Source organism: Hyperoodon ampullatus, assembly GCF_949752795.1.
Source record: "Hyperoodon ampullatus genome assembly, chromosome: 13".
In the NCBI taxonomy this organism is placed as follows: domain Eukaryota; kingdom Metazoa; phylum Chordata; class Mammalia; order Artiodactyla; family Ziphiidae; genus Hyperoodon; species Hyperoodon ampullatus.
In genome coordinates this window covers 36,515,622-36,530,806 of record NC_136926.1, presented here as the reverse complement: position 1 = coordinate 36,530,806, position 15,185 = coordinate 36,515,622, and the positions used below count along the sequence as shown (strand labels likewise).

The 15,185-nt window shown below is 41.1% G+C and overlaps 1 protein-coding gene across 1 annotated transcript in view; it reads left to right on the top strand.

Annotated features, from left to right (window-relative positions):
• Window positions 1-2,850: 2,850 nt before the first annotated feature.
• The window catches only part of SMCHD1 (structural maintenance of chromosomes flexible hinge domain containing 1), a gene marked incomplete at both ends in the record, with an annotated part of 126,481 nt that continues 114,146 nt past the window's right edge, over window positions 2,851-15,185 (top strand). The window contains 3 exons of the mRNA XM_079717929.1: window positions 2,851-3,027; window positions 11,572-11,647; window positions 12,525-12,686. Coding sequence (XP_079574055.1) covers window positions 2,851-3,027; window positions 11,572-11,647; window positions 12,525-12,686 — 415 coding nt within the window. The remainder of the gene's footprint in view (window positions 3,028-11,571; window positions 11,648-12,524; window positions 12,687-15,185) is intronic.

Genomic DNA, 15,185 nt, shown 5'->3' with positions numbered 1-15,185 from the left:
ATATCTGTGTTTCCACCAATAGTTGCCTGTAATATTGTAGTACACTTCTCTGGCAGCATTTTGGATCTCTCCTCAGTGAGATTATCTTTAAATCTCTTCTAAAGACATACAAAGAGTTTCTGTTTGTACCCATGCATTTGCATAATTTAGTATTATAGAGAAATGAGAAATTGTCCTGATGATGAACTTCTAGCTCTAGTCCCAATTTGATGAAATAGTCGATTCATTTCACTCATTAAGATATGAAAAACTTTTTCTTTGTCATTTAAATCAAACACCATTGTATAACGGACTATAACAAAAAGTTCACTTGAATTTGTAAGGTAAAATGTGAGAGGTCAAAGAAATCCCATAGGAGTCGGGGTTACTTTGGTCTCAGCTTTCCCTCATATCTCCCTTCAGGAACATGAATGGCATTTGGCCACATCTGGCCGCTTCCCAGTTTTATCTTCCACCATCTACTGTTCCATTCTCCCCACTTCCAGCCCTTATTATTTATGCTCCTCCCAAACACATGCCTTCACACTTTTGTTCCAACTGTGTGTTCCACCTTTAATACCTTATATGTCTATCCAAACACACACACACACCCTACAATTCTGGAGCATCTTTATTTGGACAAACAAATCTAGGTTTCTAACATACACCAATGATTAGTCTATCCATGTAATTAACCATGAAGGTTTTGGCAAACCTAGTAAAACAGAAAATATACTTTATCACCCAAACTTTTGAAGAATCAAAAAAATCCCCCAGTCTTAATGAATTTACGTGTCACTCTCAAGCACAAAATATTCACTAAATATTTTAAGACCTGGAGAGTAAATGACTAAACCTAGTCGTCTAACAATGACAATATTCTTTGTTGTTGAGTTAGGGCACTACAGGCCAGGATAAGGATATTTATTTAATGAGGCGCAATAAAGGCTGTTACCGAAAGCGTAGTGCATGTGAAGTCCTTTGCGAACATCGTTTAACTTATTCCTAACAACTCTGTGGCATAGGCGTGCTCGTGCACGATTCTCAGCCGCGTGTTGGCGGTGGCGGAGGGGAGGCATGTGCATCACATGAAAAGCTGCTCAACATCACTAATTAGAGAAATGCAAATCAGAACTATAATGAGGTATCACCTCACACTGGTCAGAATGGGCATCATCAGAAAATCTACAAACAACAAATGCTGGAGAGGGTGTGGAGAAAAGGGAGCCCTCTTGCACTGTTTGGTGGGGATGTAAATGGATACAGCCACTATGGAGAACAGTATGGAGGTTCCTTAAAAAACTAAAAATAGAACTACCATACACCCAGCAATCTCACTATTGGGCATACACCCGGAGAAAACCATAATTCAAAAAGAGACATGCACCCCAATGTTCATTGCAGCACAATTTACAATAACCACGTCATGGAAGCAACCTAAGTGTCCATCGAAAAATGAATGGATAAAGATGTGGCATACACATACAATGGAATATTAATCAGCCATAAAAAGGAACAAAATTGGGTCATTTGTAGAGACGTGGATGGACCTAGAGACTGTCATACAGAGTGAAGTAAGTCAGAAAAACAAATATCGTATATTAACGCATATATGTGCAATTTAGAAAAATGGTACAGATGAGCCGGTTTGCAAGGCAGATGTAGAGAACAAACATATGGACACCAAGGGGGGAAATGCGAGGGGTGGCGCGGGGGTGGTGGTGGGATGAATTGGGAGATTGGGATTGACATGTATACACTAATATTTATAAAATAGATTAATAGAACATCCTGTAATAAAAAAAAAAGCCCATTGCGAACATTATTTAACTTATTCCTAACAACTCTATGGCACAGGGGTGTTTGTGCACGATTCCCAGACGCGTGGTGGCGGCGGCGTTGGGTAGGCATCTACACCGGGCAGATATGGTCGCCGGGACCCTTGGAAGCCGTGGTGACGTCACAGAACCTCGGTGGGGAGGTTCTCCGGGCCCCGCTTTGTCTCGGAGGTCCATGCCGCGGCCCACACACAACCACTAGGAAATGGGACTGAAAAAGCGGCTCAGGGTGTCTCGGCGTCGTTTTTTTCCGCGTGGGGACCCACGTGCTCGTGGCGGGGGCAGGTCCACACCGCGAGGCCCGCGGGCCTGGCGCTTCCCACCGCCGCATTCACGCGACCTGGTCCTGAGCTCGCAGCCGTTGCCGCGGGGCCAGGAGCTCGAAGCCGGATAGGCTCGGTCGGGGTTATGGAGAGGCGGGAAGGTACCAGGACCCTCTGGGCCGGGAGAAAACAGTCCTTCGGAAGACTGCCCCCGCCGCTCGCCTCGGATACCGGGCCGTTCCCTCAGAGCACCGCCGCCGGCTAGGGACCGCGCTCCCCTCCACCTTCGCGAAGGCGAAAGGGGCGGGCCCCGGGCAGCGGGCTCCTTAGTCCCGCCCCAGCCCGCATGGCCTGCTGGATTCGCCCCGCCTCCTGCGCGCCGCCGGCGGCCCCTCTTTCTCCTGCGCCACAGCTACAGGCGGCGGGCCTGGTTGCGGGGAGCGCTGCGACCTCCCCTGGGCGGCAGCGGGCGCGGGATCCGGCCTTGCGAGGAGCGCGCCGCGCGCCCCCTCCTCTGCGGGAGCGGCGGGCCGCGGAAGTGACGTGGTGTACGGGTAGGAGCTCGTTCGAATCGGTTCCCGGGTGATCCTCGCGCCTGCGGTTGGTCGGTCGCCGCCGCCGCCGCCGAGGGAGGAGCTGAGTGCGCCGGGGTAGAGGCCTTGTGCCGACCCGGGGGCTAGAGCTGAAGGCGCCGCGCGGAGCCCGTACCTCGGCCTTTAGCGCGACGGCCGCAGAGGCCGGCGCTGCTGTTTTCTCTCCTCTTCCCCAATATGGCAGCGGCGGGCGGCGGCGGGCCCTCGGTGGAGACCGGAGAGGGCGGCGGAGGCGACGGCTACAGGACGGTGTACTTGTTTGACCGGCGCGAGAAGGAGTCGGAGCTCGGGGACCGGGCGCTGCAGGTCACGGAGCGCTCGGACTTCGCGGCGTTCCGCGCCTCAGTGTGTCAGGTACGCTAAGGAGGGATGCGCGGGTAGAGTTGAGGTTGGGAGGGTGACGAGAAGCCCAAGTTGCTCACCGGGGGCAATAAACCTGTCACCCGGCCCCGGTCCTGCGGCTTCGGCTTCTCCCTCCAGGGTGCCCGCCATGGCCGAGGGGGGCGGGGAAGCCTGGGGCCTGTCCGGGCGCCGGCCTTGGAGTGCGCAGCCGGCGGTCGGTGGGCCTCCCTCTGCCCCGGCCCTGTACCGGGGGTCGCGCCGCCCGGGCTTTGGTACCGCGGGTTTCATGGGCCCGGGGCGACCTTAGCACTCTGGGGCCGTGCAGCTCTTCTTCCAGTCGGGAAAGCCACTTGTTTCTCTTTCGGGTGGAACTTCTGTTTTGTTTTTTAAAGAAGAGAGCGGAGTTCTCCCCGATGGCTCTGTTAGGAGTGTTGTGATAGAAGTTGTTAAATTCCTGGAGTCGATTTTCCACAGGTTCGTTCAGTGATGCAGTAATTTCCTGGGTCGTTCTGTCAAGAAGGCTTGCAGGCCCGCCCTGGCGGGGTCCTTCCGTAGTGGAAGCACTTGACCTAGAGAGCTTCGCAGGTGGAGCTGCCCTTCTGGTTTCCTGCACCCCCCGCCCCAGCCCCCTGGGAGTTCCTGAACCACTCAAATGGTGTCCAAGGGTATCTGCGGAACACCACAGGACCTATATACTCCCTGTACTAGTTTGCTTTAAAAGTTAATGACTATGTAGGCAAAGTCCTACTTTAAACTGGGAAGTCTTTTCTAGATCTGAGGTGTTGCTGGTGCTCAAGCTTTAAAGAAGGGGTATTGTCGTGAGCTGCATTAACCACTTGGGGCTCTTTTTAAGCGATAGAGAACACTTAGCTTCCAAGGGAAAAGGACTTGGTGTGAAGCAGTGTTTTAACTTGAGCAGGCTGATGTTTTTAGTGCTATTAACTCTGTATACTAGTTGCTGAAATAATTGAAATCAAGACTCAGGGGAAAAAACGACTTGAGAGCAAGGACTTTGATTTGTTCTGTATTCCCAGCGTCTGGAATTGTGCCTGGCACATAGTAAATGGCCAAATTAGAATGGAGACAAAATTTTATAAACTCAAAAGTTCATTCTGTGTATGGATATAGCAGATTCCCATGTCTTTGAAAAGTGAATGAATGCTCTTTTTTTTGGATGAATGTTTTATATTCATCAGGGAAAGGAAACTCTTCATGTTTATTATTTTTGTAGTTGATTATATAAAATATTTATATTGATTATATGTAAATGATTTAAAGTCATGACATATAAAAATGATTTTAAACTATTAGCACATTAAAGAATATAAGGAACCAGAGGGAAAAAAGTAAACCTTTCACTCACTGTGAAATTTATAACCACTGTTAGCACTTGGAGTTATTTCTTTGTATCCTTACCCTCACCCCCCATTTTTAATTTATTTATTTTAATTTATTTATTTTTGGCTGCATTGGGTCTCTGGGCAAGCAGGGGCTACTCTTCGTTGCGGTGCCCGCGGGCTTCTCATTGCTGTGGCCTCTCTCGTTGCGGAGCACGGGCTCTAGGCGCTCAGGCTCAGTAGTTGTGGCACACGGGTTTACTTGCTCCGCGGCATGTGGGATCTTCCTGGACCAGGGCTCGAACCCGTGGCCCCTGCATTGGCAGGCAGATTCCTAACCACTGCACCACCAGGGAAGCCCCTCACCCCCCCATTTTTAAATAACCATAATGCATGTCTATAGTCCATTTTTTTCACTTAATATTGTCAGTATTTTTCTGTTTTAATGCAAGTCTTCATAATCGAAGTGGTCTGTTTTGTACCACTGTTTACATAACCAGATCTCTCTTTTTTGTTGACATTTACATTACTTTCAGTTTTAAGCAATGCCATGATAAACATGTTTGAATGCATAGTCTTTTCTTGGAGTTTTTTTTATTTTTTTATTTTTTAGTTTAAACTTTTTTCCTTCTTTTTTAAAAACATTGAAGTATAGTTGATTTACAATGTCATGTTAGTTTCAGATGTACAGCACAGTGATTCAGTTACATATATATATATTCTTTTTAAAATTCTTTCCCCTTATATGCATAGTCTTTTACGTCTTTATTTTTATTTGGTTTAGAATCTTAGAAGTGAAATTCCTGGATCAAAGGTCAGGAATATTTTTAAAGCTCTTGATACGTATTTTTAAATTGTTTTTCAGAAAGGTTGTACTAATCTACCCTCCCTCTAGAAATAATTCTCCCATGTGAGAAGTGTCAGTAAGTCTGCTACATATATAGGGGAAGTGTATTAACCTCTTATTACGGAAGTGGAAACTCACTTTTGGAGATGGTGACTCACTTAAGTCAAACAGATAGTACAAAAATTAGAATTCAAACCCAGAAGCCAAGTTCTTTTTGTTATTCCACTCAGCCTCAAATGATGTTCTGTGTTACAGGGAACAGATATATTCATTCCATTCCTTCAATATTTTAACAAGGAAAATATTTTCTTTGACTAATTCTTTTCCTCTCCTTCCCACTTTTTCCTGCTGGAACAGAGAAGGTTAAATTTGATTAGAAGTGGGAGGGAAGAACTAGTAAAAAAAAAAAAAGGAAGGCTAACTTTTTTTTTTTTGAGAGTTTAAAACATCATTAGATTATGCCACCTAATCCCATAACTTTGTCCCCATTACAGACTTGAAGAACTGAAATAAGTTACTGAATGAAGTCTGGGTTTATACAGTTCATGAGCAATGAAACTGGGATTGGAATCTAGGTCTGTTTGATTCTAAATCTTGTATTTTTTTAAAACAATATCCACAATGTCCACACTATTTACTAAAGCCTTCATTTTCCTTTTTAGGGGAAGAGGCAGATAGTGCACTAAATTAAAGTTTTTCATTAAAACTGAAAACAAACTAATAAGTGTTTGTAGTGCTAGAAAGTATTATGGGTCCTAAACTGTTATTTGGGGAAAGCGCACTTTGTAGAAAAGAGGAGCAATCAAGAGGAAGGAAGAGGAAAAGGTGGATTTGGCAGAAGCCTTTACACCTGTGATAAGCAGTTATTGACTCACTTGAGCCCTTGTGACCTTGCAGAATCAAAGATTAGAAAATAACTTATTTGGCTAGTTCTTAATATGCCCAGGCATTAAGTCCCATATGTGCAAACCCTCCTCTCCACCCCTAATTTTGAGGAAATGCCTACTTCTTCTCTTGTGTGGTTCCACTATTCCTTGTCACCCTTCTATAGCACTTGTTATACCATCATACTTAAAAAATAGTCTCTGCTTCTTGAGGGTAGGAACCTTACCTAATAGTTGGTTTATAGCTGTTAGTTAAATGAATCAATCTGTTCCTTCAAAAAAAATTGTACATAAGGTATATTACGTTAAAAATTCCAAAAGATGAAAAGAAAAAAGGTAAAAGAAGGTAGATGTAGGAAAGAGTAGAATAGTAACCTGAGGAGAACTAATAAATGGAAGTTCATTTGATTAAAGTATATACCAGTGCTGAGCCATGAAATCAACTTTGAGTTTCTTGGGCATCCAAACAAAGAAGGAAAAGTAATTGATACAGAATCCACAATGTCTATAAAATAAAAACGTTCCAGCTGCTAATGATGCAAACCTTTGATTTGAGAAAAATTTCTCCCTAGATTACTCACAAATCCTGATAAAATGGACAACATTCTTAGAGATAGGAGAGGCTCTTCTTATCTTGTCTTTTAACGCAAGGTACGCTATGTGTTGTTTAGGGTATTGCAGCCTGCTTTAAGCAGTTACCACCCAAACTTTTGTAGAGATTTCTCACCCAAGTGCAGTGTGGGTGTTCCTGGTTTTGGTATGGTTCAGGGACAGAGCAATTGGATATAATACCAAAGCACATCATTAAAGGCTAGTTTTTTGTTCAGAGAGATGCATTGAACTATATAACTTCTGAGTGACCTAATCCATTGATGAAGTTTAAAGTATTCAGGATTTTATGGGCTATAAGTTGGTTAGCCCTTCATAAATATTTCTTAAAATTGGCTTTTGAGAGAAGTTGGGCAACAGATAGTTTGAAGCTAACCTAAAGACATGTAGGGCTGGTACTTGGGAAGATCCATATGCTTTAACATTAATCCAGAAAAAGGTGGAATTGAAGTGCTCTTATAAAAATGAAAAAGCCCAGTCACGACTCTTGCCCAAATAGAATGTCATCCTGCTTTCCTATAGAGAAAGGCAGAGGAAGTGTATCTGTATTCAAGGCCAGGTGAGTACAAATATACGAAAGTCTTTAGTTTATGTCTGATAACTTAGATTTTTAGACCAAAAATTGGAGAGAGTATGACATCTTGAATAAAAGCATAATGAATAATGTAAAAATATTTAATTTATGTTTGTTGAATACCAGCGCTATAAAATATTTAGAGAAGTTATGAATTTGAGAAATAATTTTTATAAAGGATTATAGATAAGACAGAAAAAAGATAGCTTATGTATCTTAATTGAATAATAAAGCTATGGAGAGATTTATGAAATATATAAATACTTTTCAGATGTACATAGATCTTAAAAATTCAATTTAATTATAAAAATATGTATTTTTTTCTACAGGATATGTAACCACATGATCTAACAGTTAGGACATTGTAGAAATAAAGTAGTAAAGAACTGAGAAATAAAGACTGTCTTGATTATACAAAAGCCTAAGATCTGTGGAGACAATTTTTATTTCTGTAAACAAATAGAATTTTTTCCCCATCAGTTTATGTCTATAGCTTCATTTCTCTTGGGTGGAATTGCATAGGATATGAGTATTTTTAATTTTACTAAAGTATGCCAAATTGCTTTTCAATATGGTTGTACTGACTTTCGGGCCTATCCGAAATGTGTAAGATCCACCTTCCCTATATGGAGGCCTATACTTTATTTTTTTATCCTTCAAAATATAGCTGTCTTTTTAGTAGAACTTTTTAAAAAATTGAAGTATAGTTGATTTACAATGTTAGTTTCAGGTGTAGAGCAAACTGACTCAGATATATACATACACACACACACACTTTTTTAGATTCTTTTCCATTGTAGGTTATTACAAGATATTGAATATAGTTCCCTGTGCTATACAGTAGGTTCTTTTTGTTTATTTTATATACAGTAGTGTGTATCTGTATTTTTTTTTTTTTTTTTGGCTATGCGTCTTACGGGTAGTTCCCTAACCAGGGATTGAACCTGGGCCACCACAGTGAAAGCGCCGAATCCTAACCACTGGACTGCCAGGGAATTCCCTAGTAGTGTGTATCTGTTAATCCCAAACTCCTAATTTATCTCCCCTGCCCTGCTTTCCCCTTTGGTAACCCCAGGTTTGTTTCCTATGTTTGGGAGTCTGTTTCTGTTTTGTAAATAAGTTCATTTGTATCTTTTTTTTTAGATTCCACATGTAAGTGATATATGATATTTGTCTTTCTCTGTCTGACTTACTTCACTTCGTATGATAATCTCTAGGTCCATCCATGTTGCTGCAAACAGCATTATTTCATTCTTTTTTATGTCTGAGTACTATTGCATTTTGTATGTGTGTGTACACACACACACACCCCACATCTTCTTTATCCATTCATCTGTTGATGGACATTTAGGTTGCTTCCATGTCTTGACTGTGGTAAATAGTGCTGGAATGTCCATTGGGGTGTGTGTATCTGTTTGAATTAGAGAGTTGTCTTTTCCAGGTATATTCCCAGGAGTGGGATTGGGATTGCTGGATCTTATGGTAACTCTTTTTAATTTTTAAAGGAACCTCCATACTCTTCTCCATAGGGGCTGTACCAGTTTACATTCCCACCAACAGTGTAGGAGGGTTCCCTTCTCTTCACACCCTCTCCAGCATCAATATTTGTAGACTTTTTGATGATGGTCATTCTGACCAGTGTGAGAGGATACCTCATTCTAGTTTTTTTGTTTTGTTTTTTTTTGTTTTTTTGGGGGGGAGCACTGCATTAGGTCTTTGTTGTTGCATGCGGGCTTTCTCTAGTTGTGGTGAGCGGGGGCTACTCTTCGTTGCAGTGTGTGGGCTTCTCATTGCAGTGGCTTCTCTTGTTGTGGAGCATGGGCTCTAGTATATATATATATATACTATATATATATAGTGTGTGTGTATATATATATATATATATATTTTTTTTTTTTTTTTTTTTTTTGCAGTACGTGGGCCTCCCACTGCCGCGGCCTCTCCTGCTGCGGAGCACAGGCTCCGGACGCACAGGCCCAGCGGCTGTGGCACGCGGGATCCTCCCGGACCGGGGCACGAACCCATGTCCCCTGCATCAGCAGGCGGACTCCCAACCACTGCGCCACCGGGGAAGCCCTATATATATATTTTTAACTATCTTTTTTTTTTAGAAATGGCTTTTATTTATTTACTTATTATTTAGTTTTGGCTGTGTTGGGTCTTCGTTTCTGTGCGAGGGCTTTCTCTAGTTGCGGCGAGTGGGGGCCACTCTTCATCGCAGTGCGCGGGCCTCTCACCATCACGGCCTCTCTTGTTGCGGAGCACAGGCTCCAGATGTGCAGGCTCAGTTGTTGTGGCTCACGGGCCCAGTTGCTCTGCGGCATGTGGGATCTTCCCAGACCAGGGCTCGAACCCATGTCCCCTGCATTGGCAGGCAGATTCTCAACCACTGCGCCACCAGGGAAGCCCTATAATAGTATATTTTAAGTTAGAAATTCTTCTCATTAAAAGTTTCAAACATACACAGAGATAATAGTATAATGAAACCACATATAATCATCCACTTTCAACAGTTTCCAAGCATTTACCACGCTAGCTTCTTTTTTGCCTTTTGAAGCATATTCCAGACCTTAGTTTACTTCACTCCTGTATATTCAACATGCACTTCTATTATCACACCATCAAAATTAACATTTTTAATAGTATTGTTCAGTCCATATTCAGATTTGTTTATCTCAGAAATGTTTTTTTATAGTTGGTTTGTTTAAATCAGGGTCCTTACGTTGAACTTGGTTGTTTGTTTGTTTGTTTTTTTGCGATACGCGGGCCTCTCACTGTTGTGGCCTCTCCCTTTGCGGAGCACAGGCTCTGGACGCGCAGGCTCAGCGGCCATGGCTCACGGGCCCAGCCGCTCCGCGGCATGTGGGATCCTCCCGGACCAGGGCACGAACCCGTGTCTCCTGCATCGGCAGGCGGACTCTCAACCACTGTGCCACCAGGGAAGCCCTGAACTTGGTTTTTTATGTTTCTTAATTCTTCTAAAATTTAGAGCATTTGAGCAAAGTACCTTCCCCCAGTCTTTTGTTTTTCCTGACACTGACTTGTTGAAGAAATCAAGTTGGTTTGTCTCTCGTATTCCACATTCTGGATTTGTCTGTGCTCCTTTATGGTGTAATTTAGCTTGTTCTAACTCAACATATCCTATAAACTAGAAGTTATTTTTAAAGGCTTATAATTAAGATTTAGGTTCAGCTTCTTTGGGGTAGGGAAGCAAAAAATACTTCATAGGTGGTGCTGTTACTTCGTATTACATCACATCAGGAGGCACATAATGTAAGGCTATTTTACCCACTCTTAGAAATGCTAAGATTGAATTAGTGGGATTCAGGTGGTTTCAGCAGGATTCCTCCTTAAACAAGTTTTAATTTAAGGTTCATTCATTGATGGTGCTATTCTGATTGCCATTCCTCCTGTATTTATTAGCAGGAATTCTTTGCCTCTCTAATCGATGAGGCAAAAGAACAACTTCGCCTCATCAATTAGAGATATATGGTTACCCTGAAATCTAACTGGTACAAGAAAGCAGGATAAATGCTTTGTTCTTTCCCTCTAATTTGTCAGTGTTCAGAGTAAGGAGTTAGTGCCTCAGTTAGTTTCAGTAGTGACCAATAGGGTTTTTAGTATCAGTATTGAAGACTTGAATATCATTAGTCTAGATTTTTTTAGTAATCTCCTGTGTAAGGTTGGTCTAGATTAACTAGTTCATCATTACCTGAAACAGAAGTAAGGATGCTAACACTTTGTTTCCTGTTGTAGTTTTCCCCCATAATTTATGTTGCCTTAATTTTTTAAAGTTATACTTTTGGAAGGGGTTATAATAGATATAAAGATTCTTTATGCAGATACCCTGTGTAGTGTGGCTATACTTACCTCAGTGTTATAAAATATTAACCTCTCTTTTCTTCTAGTACTTTTGTTTTTGCATATTTAAATATTTAATATATATGAACATAGGTGTTATGTTAATACTTTGCTCCAAATAAGTTTACTTATATATTGACATAAAATTATATGTTTTTTGTCTAAGAGAGCCCTGCTGATGTTAAACCCTTTCAGAATGTTCAATTAATCACTTGTGTTCCTAGGTGACATATAATAGCAGAAAAATCTAGGTAATTTGTAGATAGATTTGTGGTTAATTATGCAAAGGCAAAATTTTAAAACATTAAGACATATTTCTCAAATAAATGTAGCACTGTTAGAAAATTATAATATCCTTATCAATATTTTCATATTTTTGTAAATTTGAATAGTGCATTTATTTCCTTTGTATAATAATTGATTTTATTCTATTATTTTGGATAGACACTTGACATTTCACCTGAAGAAAAATTTGTTATTACAACAACAAGTAGGAAAGAAATTACCTGTGATAATTTTGGTAAGCAATGTTAATGTTTATGCTTTTATATTTAATATGTTCTGGTATATCATAGAGCAATGACTATTTTATGAGATAGATAAGCATCAAAAAACTGTGATGTTTTGGGGATACATGCATCCAGTTTGTGCAGAGGTCATATTTTTCAAGCAAGATTATAGGAAAAGAGTTGATATCATTTATGGCTACAGAAGATGAGACCTTGCTCAGCACAACACCTAGCTGCAGATCTTCTACTTGGGCCCTTAAGAAGCTAGTTGTTCTGACCAACTTGGATTCTTCCATTATCTTTTTTTACCCAGTTATGTTCTAAGACTTGCCAATTTTTCATGCTTGATTCCTTTTTGGATTTAATCATTCTTCTCCATTCATATTGATCCCACTTTAATATAGTTCCTCATCTGATTTTCTGTGACAGCTTAACTTAAGAATTGAGTGTTTCAGATGAGTGGAAGTATTTGAACCTATTCCACTGATATTCTTTTTTTTTTTTTTTTTTTTTTTGCGGTAAGCGGGCCTCTCACTGTTGTGGCCTCTCCCTTTGCGGAGCACAGGCTCCAGACGTGCAGGCTCAGCGGCCATGGCTCACGGGCCCAGCCGCTCCGCGGCATGTGGGATCCTCCCGGACTGGGGCACGAACCCGTGTCCCCTGCATCGGCAGGCGGACTCTCAACCACTGTGCCACCAGGGAAGCCCTTCACTGATATTCTTAACAAAACACAACACAACTGAATTTATAGATGGATCCATTGTTTGGGGATTTGCCTGTACAATTTTTAAAGTCATCTCATAGATAACAGTTTGTATATTTAAAATTATAAATTCACTGTGTTTCGGTTGCTAGCTTCGCACTTAAGATGTTACCTCTTGATTACAGATGAAACTGTTAAAGATGGAGTCACTCTGTATCTGCTACAGTCAGTCAGTCAGTTACTACTAACAGCTACAAAAGAACGAATTGACTTCCTACCTCACTATGACACATTGGTTAAAAGTGGCATGTATGAATATTATGCAAGTGAAGGACAAAATCCTTTACGTAAGTATTCCATTTATACTAATTTTGATAAACTATCACTGACCTTTATCCCTTGATCACACGTCCTAGTCCTTCACTTTAAAAAAGATCTCATTCTACTTTATTCGCAGACTGTGATCAGTTTTTGTGAGTGTCCTTACTTCGTCTCCTCATTACAGTGTACTTCTTTTTCTACCTAAGTCATCTTACTTCATAATAAAGATACTTCTCCTTTAAAACTAATGTAGAATGAGAATTCATTCCTTTTCTTTTTTTTTTTTTTTTTATTTCTTTTCAACTCCTAAGAGGTCTTGTACTTACACATCTATCTCCTGTACACTCTCCTTTCCTGATTTGTTCTTCCTGGCCTCCTATACACCTCTCGCAGTTGAGAAAATATTTGTTTTACCTTGCACATTTTTTATAGCTGAACAGCACAAGTAAGTGGTTTGTGTTCTTTATCATTTCTTTATAATTTCCTTCCACCTTTACTACTTGCCAGTTTTTATCCTGCCTTTGGATTGTTTGCTAGTTGATTTAGAGAATCTTTTCTGTCTGGACCCTGCCAAAGTGTTTAATACTATTTAGATGTTCATTATAAACTTTCTTTTTCTTTTTTTTTTTTTTTGGCTGTGCTGTGGCTTGTGGGATCTCAGTTCCCCAACCAGGAACCAGGAATTGAACCTGGGCCTTGGCAGTGAAAGCCAGGAATTCTAGCCACTAGGCCACCAGGGAACTCCCTGTAAACTTTCTTATTAAAAATTTTTTTCATTGTATATGCGTTAGAGTTGGTAGAAAATTAGAAAACACAGATAAGCAAAAAGAGCATAAAGAACATCCCTATCTCTGCCACCCAGATGTAACTACCACCAACACTTCGGTGTTTATCATTTCAGACCTCTTCATATTGTTTCCTTTTTAATGGTTTTGTTTGATGCATCCTTTTTTTTTTTTTTTTGGCCGCGCCGCATGGCTTGTGGGATCTTAGTTAGTTCCCTGACCATGGATTGAACCCGGGCCCTCAGCAGTGAAAGCACAGAGTCCTAACCACTGGACCACCAGGGAATTCCCAATGCATACTTTTTTAACCTACCTTTTTATTTAAAATGTAATGAACATCTTTAATATGCATGTCAATATATATTTGTTTTAGGGGTTACACAGTATTTATATAATGTAATTTATTTGAACAGTGTACTGTTGTTATTAGACATTCAGGTTATTTCAGTTTTTTTTTTTAATTGTTACAAATGACTGAATGTTCTTGTGACTAATTCTTTTTTTAATAAATTTATTCATTTTATTATTTTTGGCTGCGTTGGGTCTTCGTTGCTGCACGTGGGCTTTCTCTAGTTGTGGCAGTCAGGGGCTACTCTTCATTGCGGAGCACAGGCTCTAGGCATGCAGGCTTGTGGCTCGCAGGCTCTAGAGCGCAGGCTCAGTAGTTGTGGCACACGGGCTTAGTTGCTCCGCGGCATGTAGGATCTTCCCAGACCAGGGCTTGAACCCATGTCCCCTGCATTGGCAGGCGGATTCTTAACCACTGAGCCACCAGGGAAGTCCCCCCATCTTCTTAATGTGTCAGTGCTTCAGGGATTAGTCCTTGGTCCCTTATCTTCTCCTAATTCCTCAATTGGTAATTCCATCCAATCTCATGGCTCTAAATACCATAGTTACGGAAGTGATTCTCAAATGGAGGTAGTGAGAAATGGTCATTTTTAGTTAAATATTGAAAATAATGCCAGACTTACCTCCTGAATCCCAGTTTTGTCTATCCACTTGCCCATGTGGCATCTCTGCTAGGATATCTAAGATGGGAATATACTACACATAGTTTTCCATCCAAATTAATTTTGGTTCTTTCTAGTTGCTTAAGCCAAAAATCCAGTTGATTCTTCTTTGTCTCATTCAATCTTTCAGAAAATCATTTTGGCACTATCTTCAGTGTTTATCTTAAAATGAGCATTTCTCTTTACTTCTGTTGGTAACACTAGGTCTGAGGCACCATCATAGATTACCGAGATTATACAGTGGCCTCGTCTCTCTCTTTTCATGCCTGTACACATAAGGTTTGAGAAGTCAGATTGTTTCACTAAGGATAAACGCCGAAGTCTTTACAATTACATGCATGGTCTTAGAAGCTGTGCTTTGTATCTCTCTGACTTTGTTTCCACAACTCTTCTTGTTGTTCATTCCTCTTCACTGCCAGCTTTATTCTCAGCTTAGGGCCCTCTGCCTGCATAGCCCCTGTCTCAGTCCCTCACCTCATTCAAGTCTTGTTTATCTATTACCTTCTCAACAAAACTTATCTTGTTCACCCTATTTAAAATTGCAAACTATGTTTCCTCTATGCCTCTATACCAGATAAACCCATGTAAGTTGGAAATATTCTAAGTCAAAAATGCATTTGGTGGGGGGTAAATTAGAAGTTTGGGATTAAAATACACACCCTACTATATATAAAATAGATAACCAACAAGGACGTACTATATAGCACAGGGGAACTATACTCAATATCTT